Here is a 20,624-nt window from a genome sequence, read left to right on the forward strand (position 1 = left end):
TGGCCGTGTCTTCAATTTATAATAAGGGCTGTGTGACTACCACAGCCTTTCTGGAAGTAAGTTCTGGCAAGTGGAGGAGAGTCACTCAGGATTCTGTCAGGGAGGAAGGCTGGTAAGAGGCTGAGGGAAGAACCATGAGCAGGGAGTGTAGGGTAGAGGGAGGTCTCTATTCTACCTGTGCTACTGCTTGGCCAGTCTAGGCTCATTCTCTGTCCTCTAACAGTTCAGCCTTGGCTTAAGTTCTCTCTCTTTCTCAGTCTCCAGCACCAAAAATCAAGGTTCCACAGATACGCTCAGCCCCGGTTTTTCTGTGTCTTTATATGATGGGAAAGGAGGCTTCTAAGGAGTGAGTGTGTACCCAGAGGAGAGAATCAGAACACATGCTGACCTGTCACACTGACGGTTTACTGCAGACCTGATTCTAACAGTGGGATCCTATCCTCTTAAGAAAGGGGTTGAGGGATATCTCACCTACTCCAGTTTCCCCCAGAAGGAGGCATGGGGGAGCAGAAGTCCATCATTTTGTCCTTTCCAGGACAGTAGCCTTGGGAAGCTGCTGCAGAAGGCACTAGCCCCACTCATTAAGACAGGTGTCTTTCAGGTGCTGGGACCTCTATGAAGGCGGCTTTTCCCTTCCCTCAGAGGATGGGCTTTACATTTCAGGCTAAAGAATAATCCACCAATCTCTTCTTACAGGGCTCAGTGCTATCTTCTTCCAAAGAAATATATGATTTTGTCAGCATTTCTGAATGCACATTATTATCACTTTTTTAAAAAAAGTATATATAGATGTAGATGGAGACAGATAAATCAAGAGGGAAGGAGGAGACAGACACAGGAAGAGAGAGACACATCTGCATCACTGCTTCACTTAGCTTTGCTCCAGCAGGTGGGGATAAGGGGCTTAAACCTAGGTCCCTGACTATTATAAACCATCTACTCTACCAGGTGTGTCACTACCCAGCCTAGTCACTTTCCTTCCTTCCTGTCCCCCCCACCCCCAGTAGCAAGCCTCATTTCTTACATGTCCATTGGCCAGGGGGATTTTTTCTGTAAGATCCACACCATCAGCATATGCTTGGAGTAATCCGAAAATATCTCTTGTTTTGACGGTCTCACAAAGGCTGTGAAGTTTGGCTGAGTTATCTGCATGCTTTTTCCTTGCATATTTCCTCTCGATGTACTTGGCAGTGATGTAGTCCTTTCTTGCATTCCTGAAATCAAACATAATTGCCTTGTGAGTTAAGGGCCTCTATCCAAATAAAGTAATGTCCACTTAGAAGTAGCAACTTAAAAAAAAAATGCTGTGCCAAGGTACAAACCCAGGGTCTGGCATGTGTGTTTCAATGTGAGCTGTCTCCCTGAGCTCAATTTGTATTTTATATTTGTCTGCCGAGAGAGTGGGAAAGAGGAAGGAGAAACACCAAAGTACTCCTTCATCATCCAAGGAGTTCCCTTGGTGCTGTCCATGGTGCTCCCATGTGGTGCAGTGACTTCTTCAAAACTCCTATCTCCACCCCCATTTAAGGGAGAAAGAAAAAAGAAGCCCTTGCTGTGTGGAGAGAGTCTACACGACTCCTGCTGCACTGCCCACTGTGATGTCTGAGCACTTGAGAGACATACTTGAAATTCTGTAATTTTTCAACACCAGAGGCATCAAGACTCAGTTCAGAGATTCTGGAGAGCCAGTGAAGGGTAGAGATTACATTTCTTTCTTGGTAAGCACTATCTGGCAAAAACAAACAAACGCAACAACCTAAAGCTCTCATAAGACATCCAGTAAACCAAAATGAGCTGTCAGTATCCTGCACAGACTATTTTTCACCCTTCTTATAGCGTTTTGGTAAGAGTCTACCTTTCCAAGAACAGAAGCAACTCTGAGGGGATTAAACATGTAAGGGTTCAACTTTCACCCCACCACAGACTGATGCTTCGCCCTTGGACAGGCACTGCATTTCTTTGCCCTCAAGTTTTCTCATAATGTAAATGTAAAGGACACATCCTCGTGGAACCCAGAAGTATAGGAGGTGACTACCTTAGGTCCTAAAGGCCTTGGAAAGCAAAAGGATGGAGAGTAAGGGGTCAGGCAGCGGTGCATCTGGCAAAGTGCATACATTACAGCGCATGAAGACCCAGGTTTAAGTCCCTAGCCTCTAACTGCTGCAGGGAAGCTTCACAAGTGGAGAAGCAGTGCTGCAGGTATCTGTCTCCTACTCCTTCGGTACTTTATACCAAGAACCTCAACAACAGGACAATAAAACAACAGAATAAAAACAGATTTTTTTTGACACAGTAAATAATGTAGATTAGTCTGTCAATCAAGAAAATTCACTGAAGCAAAAAAGAACCCAAAGTTCAACACTTAATGAATGAACCAGTGATATGGGCTACAATATGAATGACCCTGGAAAACACTGTACTGAATGAGAGAAGTTAATCACGAAAGGTCCCACATGGGAGTTGGGTGGTAGCGCAGTGGGTTAACAGCAGGTGGTGCAAAGCGCAAGGATCCCAGTTCAAGTCCCTGGCTCCCCACCTGTAGGGGAGTCGCTTCACAGGCGGTGAAGCAGGTCTGCAGGTGTCTATCTTTCTCCCCCCCATTTTCCCCTCCTTTCTCCATTTCTCTCTGTTCTATCCAACATCAATAACAACAATAATAATAACTACAACAATAAAACAACAAGGGCAACAAAAGGGAATAAATAAATATTAAAGGGATGGGATTGCTTTCTGAGGTGATGAAAATACTCTAAAACTGACTGCAGTGGACGGACGACTGTAAATATACTATCAGCCACTGAATTTAAGTCACTGACTTAAGTGAGAAAATGGTGGGGCATGTGAACCTCATTACAGTAAAACTAATTTAAAAAAGACTTCTCTCTGCTGTGTCTCAATCAATCGGTCAGCTCTGTTTTGGGAAAACCAAATTTCACTAAAATATAAAAATTTAATTTTAGGGCCAGGTGTTGATGCATCTAGAAGAGTGCACATATTACCCTGCACAAAGATCCAGGTTCAAGTCCCAAGGTCCCCAGTGACCGTTTATACCCACAGGAACTCTACAGTTCTGAGCTGCTACGTGTGAAAAGCCCATGAGCACAGCCTGCATTTTAGGAAGAACACTCAGGTGGAAGAGATGTTCAGTGAGGCAGTCAGTGCTCTCTCAGCCTGTGAGCCTGGAGTATTGACTTGTGGGGCATGATAACTGAACTGATCCCACAGCAAAGCAGGCACCGCCACTCAGAGGAGGTGGCCAGATTGCACATGCTTGTACCTCTGCTAGCTGGCTTCTTTGGAACGCTGTGCTAAGGGCTATCTCACTTAGTCCTCTCTCACTGAACAACTGGAGCTGTCATGATCAGAAGGCTCATGGAGCCAGGGTGGTTAAGTAGCTTGGCTGAAGTCACCCAAACAGGCTGAAGTCACCCAAACAAGTCTGCTAGCTGGCTTCTTTGGAACGCTGTGCTAAGGGCTATCTCACTTAGTCCTCTCTCACTGAACAACTGGAGCTGTCATGATCAGAAGGCTCATGGAGCCAGGGTGGTTAAGTAGCTTGGCTGAAGTCACCCAAACAGGAAGCAGGGAAGCCTGTTTGAATCTGGCCATGTGCCCTCGAGTCTAGATGACCTTGAGTCTGAGTGATAGTGCATTATCTCTAGCCACCAGCCCCCAGGGAATTCAGACCCCTCCTTTTAGTTCAACCTTCCCAGTCTAACTTTTCGAAATGTTACTGCACTTCACTTTTTTTTTTTTATTTAAAATATTTATTTATGAGAAAGGTAGGAGGAGAGAGAAAGAACCAGCCATCACTCTGGCACATGTGCTGCTGGGGATCGAACTCAGGACCCCGTGCTTGACGGTCCAATGATTTAGCCTCTGTGCCACTTCCCGGACCACTGCACTTCACTTTTTAAAGAAAGGATGAACTAGATAAACCATGGGGGGTTGATCCTCTCCTTCCATCCTTCCTGCATCCCTGGCTGATTGACTGGCTGAAGATCACTTTTTATTTTATTTTGTAAATACTTATTTATTTGAACAGTGATAGAGAAGTTGATAGGGAAGAGGAAAGTAGGGAGAGAGGAAGAGAGACACCTGCAGCACTGCTCCACTGCCTGTAAAGCTTTCCTCCTGTAGGAGACTGAGAGCTTGAACCTGGGGCTTTTGTTGTCTCAGGCATGAAAGTCTTTTAGCCTAATCATCATGCTATCTGCCCTGCTTCCTCTTTCTTTTTAGAAGCTTACTAGGCTTTTGGGGGAGAAACAGAGAACATAATACAGGAATAAATTTGGCATAATCTTAGGAAGGATTTCTATATTTAATTTTGTCTTATTTCATTTTGCCACTAGGGCTACTGTTGGGGATTGGTGCTTGCACAACTCCACTGGTCCTGGCAGCCACCTCCTCTGAGTGGCGGTGCCTGCTTTGCTGTGGGATTGGTTCAGCTATCATGCCCCACAAGCCAATACTCTGGGCTCGCAGGCTGAGTGAGCACTGACTGCCTCACTGATCACCTCTTCCACCTGAGTGCTCTTCCTAAAACACAGACTGTGTTCATGGGCTTTTCACACGTTCTGCCTCACACTGTAGAGTTTCTTTTTGAAAGACGATGAGGCACAGAGAAACAGAGAGATCAAGAGAAGCAGAGACACCTGCAGCACTTAAGAAACTTCCTGGGGGTTGGGCGGTAGCATAGTGGGTTAAGTGCGCATGGTGTGAGAGAAGTCTTAGTTTTGTAAGTCATTTACTTACAGGTAGCAGTAGATATCAAGAGGACCCATGCTAGCAGTCAAGGAGAAAATTTAACATGAGAAAGAAGGGTAAGGACAGAACTTAGGGAATGGTACATTTTCAAAGAGATGGATGAAGGAAGAAAAACCTACAGAGGAACATTAGAAGTAACGGCAAGATGCGTAAGGATCCCGGTTTGAGCCCCCGGCTCCCCACCTGCAGGGGAGTTGCTTCACAAGTGGTGAAGCAGGTTTGTAAGGTGTTTATCCATTTCTACCCCTCTCTGTCTTCCCCTCCTCTCTCAATTTCTCTCTGTCCTATCCAACAACATTACAATAACAATAACAACAACGATAAACAAGGGCAATAAAAGGGAAAAAAATAGCCTCTAGGAGCAGTGGATTCGTAGTGCAGGCACCGAGCCCTAGCAATAACCCTGAAGGCAAAAAAAAACCCTTCTCTCCCCCTCCCTGCAGGTGGGAGCCAGGGGATTATAACCTGGGTCACTGAGCGTTGTAACATGTGTGCTCTACCAGGTGAGCCACCACCAGGCTCCGAGGAGGGGCTCCTAATTTTCGAAAGGCCTATAGAAGGACAAGGGCATGGAGCAGGGACCCGAGGAAGCGCTCACCTTGCCACATGCACGGCCCCACCATCCCTCGTGAGCACTACAGTGGCAAAGGGGAAGAGCCAGTGCTGTGGTTTTTCTCTCTGTCTGTCTCTCTGAGTAAAAAAGTCAGTCCAGAGTTGTGAAATCATGCATGTGTACGTAAGTCCCCAGTGATGCCAAAAAACAAGAAAAGAGGTGGGGAGAGGGGAGGGAAAGAAAAAGGAAGAGAAGGAAGAGTAAGAGGAGGAGGAGGAGGAGGAGGAGGAGGAGGAGGAGGAGGAGGAGGAAGGTCCTAGGTCATTGAAGAGAAGCAGCCTGGCCCCTAGAAGCAGATACAAATCTGACTGCTGCCCCCTCCTGTCTATTTACATCTCACAGAACCTCTAAAAAGCATCTGGGAATTCATGGACCACTACAGGGTCTTGGGCTTTCTGTTCAACAGATTTGTCTGCAGATGGAGTGTTGTTCTGAGATAAAGTCAGAGACAGTACGTTTCTTTTTCTTTTCATCTAAAAGTAAAATATTAGTGTATGTAGTCTCAGAGCTGGGACTTTATCTTTGACTTGTTCATTCGTTATGTATGTGCTAGGTTGTTGGAAAAGTCATGACTCCTTTTTGTATAGAAAAATACATCATGACTTTTACAACAACTCAACTATGTCTGAACACAAGCAACAGTACTATAGTGGAAAATACAAAATTAAGTAAAGAGCAGCTTATTAGAAAAATAAACATAGAGTCAATAAATGTAGCAAGCAAGTAGAAAGACCTAAAAAGACACCATAAAATACCTAATGAAACAGTTTCTACTTAGACCTTAATACCCTCCTCACATACCTATTACACTTCCTTCAATCACTCCAAAGCTAACCTTGTCAGAAAAAGTAAGGACTACAAAAGCTGAATAAGGGCAAGAGACTGGCATACTTTAACGATGACTCTTTAGTCACTATCAGGCCACCCCATCAGCTGGGACCCTAGTCAGGGAGTCCTGGGATTCCCACACAGACATGATGGGCCTAGAGCTCTAACAGATCCTTCTCTTCACTGTCATAGGTCATCTCCATCAGGAACAACATAATGGGTCCCTCTGTGGGCCCCCATAGGACCTTGCCTTCAATGTGGCTCAACAATGGTAGAGACTGTTCCATTCTCCAAAGGGAGGTTAGATAACATACCTACCACCTGAGGAAGATGGGCCCTGAAACTGGTGCAACCTGGAACGTTCCTACTCATTAACAGAGAATGCAAGCTCAGACCTACATGGATGTAGAGGTTACACAGGCCCCAGATAATATGGGCCCCAGATCAAACTGCTAGGGTTTACAGACAACAGTATTTATACACTTTTTCCATATTTGGGAGCTACTCTCTTCCCTTATCCAGCTTTCTAGCCCTTTTCTCAGCCATGACATTATCTCCCCAGATAATAACTTGGGTCCATCTGCATATCAGATGTCAGGCTCAGGCAAAAACTAGTAAAGTCGTGGGCCCTATGGAATATACCTAAAATAGACCTATGAGCTTTTTCCAAAATGGAGATTCCAAATCTTCATCTGCAATATTCCAGCCTTTAGGTTCATGATTAGTCAACAATTTGATCTGCATTATATTTTAAATCTTTTCTCAGCCACCAGGTTCCAGATACTATCATGATGCCAACCAGACTTCCCTGGGCAGACGACCCCACCAATGTGTCCTGAAGCCCTGCTTCCCCAGATCCCTACCCCACTAGGGAAAGAAAGAGACAGGCTGGGAGTATGGATTGACCTGTCAACGCCCATGTTAAGCAGGGATACAATTACAGAAGATAGACCTTCCACCATATGCATCCCACAATGTCCCTGGGTCCATACTCAAAGGAACAAAGAATAGGAAAGCTACTCTGGGAGGGGATGGGATATGGAGTTCTGGTGGTGGGAATTGTGTGGAACTGTACCCCTCTTATCCTGTGGTCTTGTTGGTGTTTCCATTTTATAAATAAAAATTATATAAAAAAAGAAAAATAAATGCCCAGGTATAACAAAAAGCGTGATGAAATGTTTTTTTTAACATTTATTTATTTATTCCCTTTTGTTGCCCTTGTTTATTGTTGTAGTTGTTACTGATGTCGTCGTCATTGGATAGGAGAGAGAAATGGAGAGGAGAGGAAGACAGAGAGGGAGAGAGAAAGATATACACCTGCAGACCTGCTCTACCACCTGTGAAGTGACTCCCCTGCAGGTGGGCTGCTGGGGGATCGAACCGGGATCCTTACACCGGTCCTTGAGCTTTGCTCCACCTGCGCTTAACCCACTGTGCTACCGCCTGACTCCCGAGATGAAATGTTTTAAAGGGCAGAAAAAGAAAGGAAAGGCAATAGAGTACATCTCCTTGTATTAGTGTCAAAGTTGGATGAGTCCTCAGTGCAGATAGAGTCTTCATTCTGAAATGTCATAAGCAGAAAGCATTCCTTTCTTTTTTTTTTTTTTTTAAAATTTTTATTTATTTATTTATTTTCCCTTTTGATGCCCTTGCTTCTCATTGTTCTTGTAGTTACTATTGTCGTCATTGTTGTATAGGAGAGAAATGGAGAGAGGAGGGGGAGACAGAGAGGGGGAGAGAAAGACAGACACCTGCAGACCTGCTTCACCTCCTGTGAAGCGACTCCCCTGCAGGTGGGGAGCCGGGGGCTCGAACCAGGATCCTCATGCAGGTCCTTGCGCTTTGTGCCACGTGTGCTTAACCTGCTGTGCTACCGCCCGACTCCCCTTTCTTTTTTTTTTTTTTTTTAATTTTTTTATATTTATTTTATTTATTTTTTCCCTTTTGTTGCCCTTGTTGTTTTATTGTTGTAGTTATTATTGTTATTGTTGTTGTTGGATAGGACAGAGAGAAATGGAGAGAGGGAGGGGAAGACAGAGAGGAGGAGAGAAAGATAGACACCTGCAGACCTGCTTCACCGCCTGTGAAGCAACTCCCCTGCAGATGGGGAGCCAGGGTTCGAACCGGGATCCTTATGCCGGTCTTTGTGCTTTGCGCCACCTGCGCTTAGCCCGCTGTACTACAGCCCGACTCCCAGCATTCCTTTCTAAGAGTCTTCTAGCCCCAGAATAAGCAGATCCTCTGCTTTTTATAAAGTATTCCTTTGATAGTTATTGATCATAAGCTTTGGTAAAAATTATCCAGTACAATACCAGAGCATTTCAAGGCTCTGGTACCTTCACCATGAGGTGAACAAGCAAAAAGAGCCAATGCCAAGCAGATGTGGAATGGCAGGTCATGGAGTCTCTATTGCTATCAGGCTCTTCAAGTCAGCCTAGGAAGAGTTCATTCTCTCCTAATGAAACACTTAACACCACAGGTTGACAATTTTAGCTCTGGGAATCAGTGTGACACTCTTTTGCCCCCATGCATAGAAGCAAGCAAGCACAGCTGTTAACTAATTGCAACAGCTCTTACCTCATCAATCACTATGTCGTGAGAGCTGATGTGGGGAGTGATGTCTGAGATGGGAGGAAAAGCACTCCTCTGAAAAGTAAAGTAACCTACCCAGGGCTTGGGTGGCAGTATACGTGGTTGAACACACGCATTACCATGCTCAAGGACCCAGGTTCAAACCTCTACTCCTCATCTCACTAAGCACTGGGCAGGGGAAGCTTAATAAGTGGCGAAACAGTGTTTCGGGTCCCACTCTCCCCGCCCCTCTCAATTTCTGTAAAAAAAAAAAAAAAAAAATCAAGAAGGAAAAGGAAAGAGAAAAATAAATAAGAAGAAAAAGCCACCACTACCACCACCTGCCCAGGTCCCCACAATCAGCCAACAACTAGAAAGTCTATGTCCCACTAAAATGGGGAGACAGCATAATGGTGATGCAAAAACATGTTCATGCCTGAAACTCCAAGGTACCAGGTTCAAGACCTAGCACCACCATAAACCAGAGCTAAGCAGTGATCTGGTCTTTCTGTCTGTGCCTATCTCATAAAAAAAAAAAAAAAAGTCTTTGTTTCACTCTGCCTCTGCAAACCTGGATAAGAATCTATTTGAAATATAGACTTTACCCAGAGTGGCTATTGAGTTTGTTCACCTGGTATCTAAAAGCTACACTTTATCCCATCTTAAGGAAAGACTACACCACAAACACGTGCAACCAAATTCAAACTTAAACTGACTCTAATCCAACACCAACTAAATGCTTACCCAAGACACCTGACACTTGACAGTGTGGCAACAGACACGAAGCCTGTTCTTTCTTTAGGTTGTCTGAGTGTCCTGACTGTATTAAATTGCCTCACTGGAAGGCAAAAGACCAGATCCTGCAACCTCAGCTTCCCAAAGCTTACACCCCCAACAAACTGGCTTCAAGATATATATTCCCCCCTCCCCCTTGTTTTAAACAAAAGGTCTGAATGCTACCACAGATCTGTCAAGCCCTCTTCCGTTTTCGTTGCTATTGTTGTCAGGGATCAAACTCAGAGCCCAAACATGTTAAGCATTCCTGATCCTCTCTCAAACTGCCCTTAAAACCAATGCTCAGGGCTGGGCAGTGACACACCTGGTTGAATGCATGCGTAACAATGTGCAAGGACCCAGGTTCAAAGCCCGTGGTCCCCACCTGCATGGGAAAAGCTTCTTGAGTGGTGAAGCAGTATTGCAAATGTCTCTTTTTTCTCTCTTCCTCTCTCTCTCTCTCCTCCCTATCAATTTCTGTCTGTATCTATCCAACAAATAAATTATAAAATACAAAACAACACTTCTCATTGTTCATCATCTAATATCCTCTAGGAAGACCCATGCTATCAATACTATCTCAAAATTCTTCCAAGGGGATGCACAGAGAAATTTCTATTGAGAACATTCTCTGACCATATATTTATCAGTTTCCCCTTCTCCTGCCAGAGCATTTTGATCCAGACTCACTTCCTCAAATGCAAGTCCTATATCTTTCACCAGGCCTAGGGACTGTCCCCAACACTCCTCCCCCTTAATGGGCTCCCTCTGCATCATGCCCTTGCAGCTGAACACACCTGAACTCTCCCCGAAAGCCCTGCAGGCAGATAAGACTCCCCTACTACTCAGCACCAATGTCGACCAGTGGAGGGACAGGCGCTGCCTGGAACAGCTGGTGACCCAGCCACCTCTCTCTCAAAGGCCTGTGTGATCTGGGTGATTTATGCTTTGTTTATACGCTTGGCAGAAATCCCCTGTTGCCAGCTCTGCTTCCACAGGCCAGCTGGATGCATGATGAGGCACAAAGGCTTCTCAATCAAGCCTGTATCAACAGTGAAACAAAAATGGTAAAACAAACCAAAAAGAGTTTTTTTTTTTCTTTTAAGGAAACAACACACTCTGGATTTGCAAGGACACTGGGAGGAAAAGAATGCTGTGTTCCTATGACAACCAGCCCTCTCAATGGTCCAGAATTTATGCAAAGAGTAAAGTAAGATGGGAGAGTGACTACACAACAGTCAAGGGCAGAGACAGTGGTGAGGGAGTATCTACACACTACCAGCAGAGGGCGACAACATCACATTTCCTCTACACACACAGAAATCAAGCTCCTTTACTGTGGTCTCTTCCAAAGAAAAACAGTCACGCCAAAATTCTACTTGGATACCCAAAAAGATGAAAGTGATGAGAGAGAGAGAAAGCTTAGGCTGACCGAAAGAAACTACAATTAATGTTGAAGCAACAAAATTTGCTAACCTTCTGGCTTCCAGGCTTTGGGTTCAAGACCAGCCTGTGCCATAAAGAAAATGAGAATAGCTGGTCCCATACTTACATGTCGCTGCCTGGGTTGGGTTTGACCGAGCCCTCAGCTGGAAGGCAGCACTCCATAATTTCATTAAAGCCTGCATTCCCAATATTCTTGGCAAGCTGCAAAAACAAAAGTCTATTTCAGGGCACTCAATTATTAATGCATCCTACTGCTGTACGGTACTCATACATCTGATTTATTTAATGGCCACTAAGAAATATGCCAATAAAATGGTTCACCTTTAATGAAGATGGACAAAACCCAAAGCACACAGGTGCCCATAAAATTAGAACTAAGCAGTAGCACAGCCATGACAGGGGAGCATTCTCATAACTGTCCCCTGGATCAAGGACAGAGATAGGCAGGGAGAAGTAGAAATTTAGTTCAATGTGAGATTTCACATCTCCTCAGCCTGTGCTCCAAGTAAAAGGGACCTCACAAGCTTTATGCCAGTGAGGAGGTGACCCATGGTAGAGAGGGAGCAGAGCTAGGAAACCAAGACTTGGGTTCAAATCATACATTCTTGAGAAAAATTATTTATTTTATTTGGGGTGGAACGGTAAAGGAGATAGTATAATGGTTATGCAAACAAACTCTTAAGCCTTAGACTATGAGAGAGAAGTTAAATCCTCTGTGCTAGCATAATCCAGAGCTGGGGGGGGGGGGCAGGGATGGCAGCTAGGAGATTTCGACCGAGATTCAGAGAGAAAGACCAGAGCACTGCTCAGTGTCGGGCTGAGCTTCATTGACGGGAGACAGACGACCCAGGACTCATGGTTGAGCTGTAGGCAGTATCTCTTTATTCATACAGAACGCAGCACAATCTAAGCCGAGCTAGGCTAAACTAAAACTAAAACGAACAATGTTGTCTTTATATATACTTCCCAAGTAGGGTGTGAACAGGATGTGACATAGAGAGGGTGGAGAGAAAAGTGACTGGTGAAAATCAGGGTGTGACAAGGAGAGGGGGCGGAGCAGGCAAGAATTCTACCACTGAACCAATGCCCTGGAGGGAGGGTGGTGCTTTATGTAAATATAAAAGTGATTTATGTAAATAGACCGCAGCTTTGAGTGGGATCAAACCAGTCCCATACAGGCATACCGGTGCTTGGTTAAGCAGAAGCCAGGGGGAGCTGGCATACTACCCAACAGCTCAGCTCTGGCTTTTGGTGGTGTTGGGAAATGGATTCAGGGACCACAGAACCTAAGGCATGAAAGTCATTTGTAGAATCATTATTTTGTCACCCCAGCACAAATCAAGGTTCTATGTACTGGTTCTGTGATCAATTTACTTGAGCTTGAATTTTCCATCAGGAAGATGGAGACGACCCCAACCTCACTGGATTGTACACAAGATAAAATGGGAGTTTCAGGTGAAAGCAGCCAATATACAGAAGCACTAAAACCACAATGAACTAAGTTCCAAATAGAAGGTCCTTGTTGGCCACTTGAATTTCTGATTTGTCACCAATTAAATGAACACATTTTAATGAGCGCGCGCTGAGTAGCAGGCACACGCTGACTGCAGCAGATGCTAAGATAAATGTCATGGCGTGTGTGCGGCAAGCCACCCTGACAGCCTGGCATTGGCACTGCACGGAGCAGACACAGAAGCACTGGGAAAGAGCTCCTTCAAGAGCTGGGATTATTCACCTTATGCCAGCACCTGACAAACATCAGCTTCCAGCTCAGATTCTTAAATGTGTACTGAAACTAAGAAGACCAGGAAAGGAAGCAGAGCACAGTGTTGTGAAGAGAGCAGATATTTTTCATTTCCATGTTGGAAATGATGCGATAGTGATGCTTCCAATATATTTTTCAAAGATTTATTTTGTTACATGTGAGAGAGTGTCACTTGAGAAAGAGAAGGAAGGGGTGGGGGTAGTGAAGGAAGGAGAGAGAGAGAAGCCCAAGGGCACTACTTTCTCAGCTCTGATATTTCTGTGAACAGGCCTATGTGATATCCTTAACAGCTCCTCTCATTCCAGGGTCACCTAACTGAAGGGTCATCTAAAGGGCAATGTGGGGAGGATCAAAGGTATTTAAGTTCTGAATCATTCAGAGACACTAATCTCCACCTTGATTCCATTGACAATATGTGGTAGGAAGCAAGAGACAGTGAGCAAGTTGTGTGGGAGGTTCAGTTCAAAAGAAACCCACAGGAGAGCCCAATAACTGGTGATGAACCTTCCTAATCATTTTTTTTTGTTTGATCACCAGGGCAATTGGTGGGGCTCTGTCCCTACAGACTCTACCATTTTTGGCAGCCACTTTTATTTTATTTATTTATTTTTGCCTCCAGGGTTACTGCTGGGGCTTGGTGTCTGCACTACAAACCCAGTGCTCCTGGAGGCTATTTTTCCCATTTTGTTGTCCTTGTTGTTGTGCTTGTTGTAGTTGTTATTGTTGTCATAGCGGTTGCTGTTGTCGGATAGTACAGAGAGAAATGGAGAGAGGAAGGGAAGACAGAGGAGGAGAGAAAGATAGATACCTGCAGACCTGCTTCACCGCTTTCCAAGCGACCTCCTGCAGGTGGGGAGCCGGGGGCTCGAACTGGGATACTTACACTGGCCCTTGCGCTTTGCGCCACGTGTGCTTAACCTTATTTATTATTTTTTTATATTTATTTTTCCTTCTGTTGCCCTTGTTGTTTTTTTAATTGTTGTTGTAGTTATTACTGTAGTTATTATCTCGAACTGGGATCCTTTGCACCACGTGCGCTTAACCTGCTGCGCTACATCCTAAATATAGGATGAAAGACAGAGATATATGAGGGAGAAAGGGAGGGAAGGGATAAGAGAAAGAGAGAGAGAGAGATACAGGGAGGGAGGAAGAAGGTTAGGAGTAGATAGCATAATGGTTATGCAAGCAGATTCTCATGTCTGACGCTCCAAAGTCTCAGGTTCAATCCCTTGTACTACCATAAATTGAACAGTGTTCTGGTGAAGAAGGTGGGGGATGAAGTTTGAACAGAGGTCTCTGCATATTACAACTTGAGTACTCTAATGGGGGTTCCAAGACCCAGCCCCACCAACCCCTTTTTGGGACTCCAAGCTGGCCTAGTGGCCTCAAGTCACCACCAGGTGATAGAACCCCATGCTTTCTTGTTGTAGCTTCCCCAGAGATGAGGCTGACGGACAGGGTGGCAACTATGTCAAGTGACAAATGCCATTGTTTATGCAAAGGATTTCTTGGGCATCTGATGTCAGATCCAGGACTGAAACTTGGTATTAGGGCTCCTGTTTAGAGCCAGGCAGGATCTAATTAATGGCCTGTCTTTCATGACAGTGTGAACACTGTCCTCTAGTCAAGCACAAACATTTTCAGAAGGTGAGTGACAGAATGTCATGGCACTGAAATCTCCCAGTCTGTAACAAGCAGATGGAGAGTGGGGTGTGAGGAGGAGAATTCCCCAGGAATCGGAAAGCTGCTTCCCTTCTGCTTGGACTTGGCTGGTTTATTAGGTGACAGCTGGTCTGGGGAGCCACCAGGCAGGCCCATGCGTCACACTCAAGAAACACAGAGAAATGTGTCACCTCACAGTTTTGCCAAGTTCCATGACTATTTCAGCTTGCAGAGCACCCCTCTGGAGCCATGAAACGAAGCAAAGCATTTGCAGATGGAGGCTGAAAAGATCATGTCAAGAAAATGGGCTTGGGGGGCCAGGCAGTGGTGCACTTGGTAGAAAGCACATGTTACAGTGTGCAAGGACCTGGGTTCAAACCTGCAGTGGGGAAGCCTCACTAGTGGTGAAACACAGCTACAGATGTCTCTCTTTCTCTCACTGTCTCTTAACCCTGATTTCTCTCTTTTTTATATTTTATTTTATTTATTTATTCCCTTTTGTTGCCCTTGTTGTTTTATTGTTGTAGTTATTATTGATGTTGTTGTTGTTGGATAGGACAGAGAGAAATGGAGAGAGGAGGGGAAGACAGAAGAGGGGGAGAGAAAGACACCTGCAGACCTGCTTCACCGCCTGTGAAGGGACCTGCCTGCAGGTGGGGAGCCGGGGGCTCGAACTGGGATCCTGACACAGGTCCTTGAGCTTAGCGCCACCTGCGCTTAACCCGTTGTGCTACAGCCCGACTCCCTCTAATTTCTCTTTGTCACTGTTCAATAAACAGATAAAACGCTAACTTAAAACTTAAAAGAAAACATGGAGCTATGAACTCTGACATAGTGCACAATGGCAGAGGAGGACTGGTGTGCAGACATCTAGCACAGAAGGACAAGAAACTATTTGACAGCAACTGTCTTGCAGATCATTATTGCCCTAATAAAACATAAAAAAGAAAGAAGAATAAATGGCGTCCGAGGATTAGGCAGTAGGAACTAAGGAAGTGGAAAGGCTGAGCCCTTCACGTCCTGAGCACCATTCCCAAGACTCTGAGGGCAGGAGGAGGTAGACACAGCCAGAGCAGGTCTGGGAGGATCAGACATGTCTAATTCCTGCATCATTCACAGGCCAAGCTCAGCCTTGATTTAGTTGACAATTGCACACCGAGGCCTTAGGGGTGCTGGGCATGGGATACAGACTCCTGTTTGAAGACAGTTCTGTCTAACAGGACAGAAGTAAATTAAAAAGGGAAATGTACCATGTTGGAACGGAAGTGAAAACTAATTACATGAGACTGGAGATGGCCACTCTCCACATCCATGGGGACCTCTGATAATTTATTGAATGGCTATTAAGAAACAAACTGGGGGAGTCGGGCTGTAGCGCAGCGGGTTAAGCGCAGGTGGCGCAAAGCACAAGGACCAGCATAAGGATCCCGGTTCGAACCCCGGCTCCCCACCTGCAGGGGAGTCGCTTCACAGGTGGTGAAGCAGGTCTGCAGGTGTCTATCTTTCTCTCTTCCTCTCTGTCTTCCCCTCCTCTCTCCATTTCTCTCTGTCCTATCCAACAATGACAACAACAACAATAACTACAACAATAAAACAACAAGGGCAACAAAAGGGAATAAATAAATAAAATAAATATTAAAACAAAAAACTGAGGAAAAAAAAAAAAACAAGCTGGGAGTCCAGCAGTAGTGCAGCGGATTAAGCGCACATGGCGCAAAGCGCAAGGACACGTGTAAGGATCCCGGTTCGAGCCCCCGGCTCCCCACCTGCAGGGGAGTCGCTTCACAGGCAGTGAAGCAGGTCTGCAGGTGTCTGTCTTTCTCTCACCCTCTCTGTCTTCCCGTCCTCTCTCCATTTCTCTCTGTTCTACCCAACAACAATGACATCAATAACAAAATAACTACAACAATTAAAAAAAAGGGCAACGAAAGGAAGTAAATAAACACATAAATAAACATTAAAACAAAACAAAAAAGGAAACAAGTCAATAAAGTGGTTTGCCTTTAGTGCAGATGGACAAAATCCAATGCCTGAAGAAATCCATAAAGCCAGGGATAAGTAGAAGGGAATGGGTGGTGGCTCACCCAGCAGAGTGCACACCATGCTGAAGGACCTGGGTTCAAGCCCCCTGGTCTCCATCTGCTGTGGGGGAGGCTTCAGAAGCAGTGGTGCAGGTCTTCCACTCCCCCTTCTCCTTTTCCTCTTTCCTTCCTTCCTTCCTTATTTCTATCTTTTTCTTTCTCTCTATTGCCATTTGTAGTGCACTATAAATCCACTGCTTCCAATGCCCCTTTTTCTTTCTTTTTTAAAAATTTATGTTATTTTTAATTAAAGAGAGATGGAGAGATGAGGAGAGAGAGATATCAGAGCACTGCTCACTCACTCAGCTCTGGCTTATGGGACCTTAGAGCCACAGGCATGAAAGTTTTTTTTTTTTTTTTTTTTACCAGAGCTCAGCTCTGGCTTATGGTGGTGCAGGGGATTGAACCTGGGACTTTGGAGTCTCAGGCATGAGAGTCTTTTTGCATAACCATTATGCTGTCTCCCCAGTCCCATTTTTTTTTTTATTGGAGAGAAAAGAGAGATACTGAGAAGAGAGGGGGAGACAGAGAAGGAGACAGAAAAATAGACACCTGCCGATCTGCTTCACAGCAGTGCCCCTCTGCAGATGGGGCGTGGGGGGTTTAAACCCCAGTCCTCGGGCATGATAATATGTGTGCTCAACTGGGTGGATGACTGCCTGACCCCCTGCCCTTCCCCGCTCCCATTCCCTGTCTTTCACACTCTATGAAAGAGGAAGAAAAAGGAAACATAATGACATCTACGAAGAGTGGAGCTGTGTAGATACAGAGCCCCAAGGAGAAGCCTGGTGAGAAAAACAAGTAAACAAAAACCAAAAAACGTAGAAGTAAGCAGCGGCATAACGACAACAGAAGAGCATTCTCACAAACATCCCGGCCTCCTGAGGCCCATGGAAACTTGTGCTCCAACTGAAAGGGACTCACAAGCTGTATGCCAGCAAAGAGGTGGCTCTCACACAGTGGGGAGAGCTCTGAGCAGGAAACCAAGATTTGGGTTCAAATGATGGTTCTACGTATAGGGCAGGTCAGTCGTCTAGTCAAGATGGCTACTCGCCACGTACAGCAGCCATTATGTGTGTGCGAGTCCTCACTGCAGAGGCACCAGGAGGGCAGGGCCAGGGTGGCACATTAAGGGAATTTATCAGTGCAGAGCCCACTGGGCAGAAAGAGCTCTTAAGTTTTATGTAGATGTCATTTAGAGTTTGCTGAAGCTGTGGGACACCTCACGCACCGTTTGCATGTCCCCAAGTGGAAAGACGTTAATTACCAGGAGATTTTTTTCTATTGTTATACACCTCAAAGAGAGGATTGGGAAAGTGTGCGATAACTTCCCTGATGCTGGAGTCCAGCAGAGCACACCACGGGCAGCTCAGTCTCTGCCTCACCTACATGAGGGGGGACCCATTGGCGGCTCCTGCCTGTGACTGGGCTGGGGAGACAGAGGCAGGTTAGGTGCTGGGATCACACATGTGAACAATCTCAAGCAGTTCAGCTTCTTTCAGTCAAATGGAATACTATGTCTGTCTCTTCCAGATTTGTGATTTATGGCACCATCTCAGATCCCAGAAGGGTGGAAGGTTTTGAGAGCATGGCACACTCCAACTTACATATGGGTATGGGCCCAAGGCAGTGAAGGGACTTGACCCTAGTAGGCACAGTGAAGTAATGATGTAATCTCCAAATTATTATTACTTTTTTTTTAACCAGAGCACTGCTCAGCTCTGGTTTATGGTGGTACAGGTGACTGAACCTGGGAGCTCAGAACCTCAGGAATGAGAGTCTTTTTGTATAACCATATGCTATCTCCCCCAACCTAATCTCCAAATTCTAGTATTCAAAGAATGGAGAACAATAAGTATATATACTGGAGTGCATAAAGGAAAATATATGGTGTTTTTTTTTTTTTGTGTGTGTGTGTTAATCTGAAACTTAAAGTCTTCTAGAGTTTTCTTAGTAAGTAGTGTACATATAAATGATAGTGTGGTATGTGTGTGTTTTGCTCTTCATGTTTTTTTTCCTAATAGGATTTGTGGCTAGTACTTATTCAAAGTTGTGATTCTCACAAAGAACCGAACACGGACTCTGAAGCATATATCCTGGTCCTAGTTTGGTTCCATGAGCAAATGACCTCACCTTCCTGACTTCATTAACATGTGGTTCTCAACTGGGTCAGAAAGGATGTGGTCAAGCACCAGGGACAAAGCCTGGAATACAGGAGCTGCTCAGTACCTGGTAGCTGCTCCTACATTTCTCAGTTAACCCTCAGTGAAGCAAGTCAGTTCTTAGCCTGAGGGCTTTCTTCCCCAGCAGTTTCCTTCAGATCTGACTGTTCACACCTGGCTTCCTTTAGAGGTGGCAGCTAGTTAGCAACCTCATGAGAAGGAAGTGGAGAAAGAAAACCACAGGTCTAGGTCAGTAATATGTGCTCTAAAAGGTCCTAAACCTTTTCTTTCACTTTGTGGGAAAATGACGTTAACAGTCTTGACTCAAATCCTATTTCATAAAGTCACTTTATTCACTTGACTCACGATGAGGAATTGATCAGAAGGCACTAATACCCTAGCACCAATGATACTGCTCTTTGTATGACTCCAAAGTCAGTAATGAAATCATGATGTCATTCTACTTTAAGGAGGGACATTTTTGTTTGTTTGTTTTTGTTAATAGTATTATTGCTGAGGTTTGAGTCCTTGCACAGTGACTTATGGTGGTCATTTTTCCCTTTTTCTTATAGAGAAAGAAATGGGGTGGTGGAGACAGCTACAATACTATTCTACCAATCATGAAGTCCCCTCCCCCACGCAGGAAGGGACCAGGGGCTTGAACCTGGGTCCTGAAGCATGGTAACACGTGTGCTCAAGCCGGTATGCCACCGTCCAACCCTGGGGGAATTAATCTTTTTAAAAAATTATGCTCACAGGAAGTTTTCTGACAGCAAGTTTGATTTAAAGTTTAAGACTTTCAGCTGGTGCATGCTAAAAGCAGTTAAATTGACACAACTTCCCAAACTAATCCAATGAAGACTTCAATTACTCCACTCTCTTTCCAGTGAGTAAGACGTGATTCTAAAAGCAGGTAAATGGAGGGGGGGAGCCACCATTCTGAATGAAATTCACTCCATTAATATGGAAAAAAAAATCCTTAGAAAGAAAGAAAAAAAAATTAAGGAAATATGGAAACAGTCATAGTACACCATCTAGTGAAACTGTTTGCAAACCTGAGGCCAGAAAATAATTTGCAGAATGAAGCAAAGGACTCTTATCATGAGGGATATGGTGAGGCCACCTTGGAGGACAACAGTTACCTTTCCTGGGGCAAGTACCCTTATAATACATCATGAGGGCCAGGCAGTGGCGCACCCGGCTAAGCGCACATAGTACGAAGTACAAGGATCCAGCTTGAGCCCCCAGCTCCCCACCTGCAAGGGATTCACCTCACAATCAGTGAAGCAGGTCTACAGGTGTCTATCTTTCTTGCTTCCCCTTCTCTCTCAATTTCTCTCAGTCCTACCCAATAAAATGGAAAAAATCGCTGCCAGGAGCAGTGGATTTGTAGTACCAGCGTCAAGTCCCAATGATAACCCTGAGGCCAAAAAAAAAAAAAAAAAAAAGACATCACCAACCAGAAAATGAAAAACCCTGTTCCTGTAACTAACTGTTTTCCCCATTTCAGGTAACCTAATTTTTTTTTTTTCCTTTGAAATCTCAGGCATGAGAGTCTCTGCACCACTGAGCATTGCTCTGGGAAAAAAAAAAAAATCCTTTCCTGTCATAGCACACTATCCTGAGGTGTACATAACTTGCCGGCTTACCAGCAAGATGGAGATGTGTGTGTGTGTGTGGGGGGAATACTGGAAAGCTATTTTCCAGTAAATACTATTTATTTTATAAAGGTATGAGTTTATATTTGGAGCATAAGAAAACAAAGTATGATGCATAGATCAATCAGAGACCCTGATACATCACTGCTCTATGAATCTGAAAGGCTCATAAATGAAGCTGAAAACCAGAGTGGAATCTCCCTATGGATTCACACATTAAGATACACTTTTGTTAAAATCATTTTGGAAAAAAATGATGACAGATCACACTTTACGCTCTATTTATAGACCTTGCTA

At 44.8% G+C, this 20,624-nt stretch overlaps 1 protein-coding gene across 3 annotated transcripts in view; it reads right to left on the reverse strand.

Moving 5' to 3' along the window:
* Positions 1 to 20,624, reverse strand: part of ASAP2 (ArfGAP with SH3 domain, ankyrin repeat and PH domain 2) — a 216,069-nt gene that overhangs the window by 25,468 nt on the left and 169,977 nt on the right. For all 3 annotated transcript variants that reach the window (XM_060187002.1, XM_060187003.1, XM_060187001.1), the window contains 2 exons: positions 11,106 to 11,200; positions 1,025 to 1,214 (listed from right to left, as the gene is read on the reverse strand). In XM_060187002.1, coding sequence (XP_060042985.1) covers positions 1,025 to 1,214; positions 11,106 to 11,200 — 285 coding nt within the window. The remainder of the gene's footprint in view (positions 1 to 1,024; positions 1,215 to 11,105; positions 11,201 to 20,624) is intronic.

Source organism: Erinaceus europaeus, chromosome 3, assembly GCF_950295315.1.
Source record: "Erinaceus europaeus chromosome 3, mEriEur2.1, whole genome shotgun sequence".
In the NCBI taxonomy this organism is placed as follows: Eukaryota; Metazoa; Chordata; class Mammalia; order Eulipotyphla; family Erinaceidae; genus Erinaceus; species Erinaceus europaeus.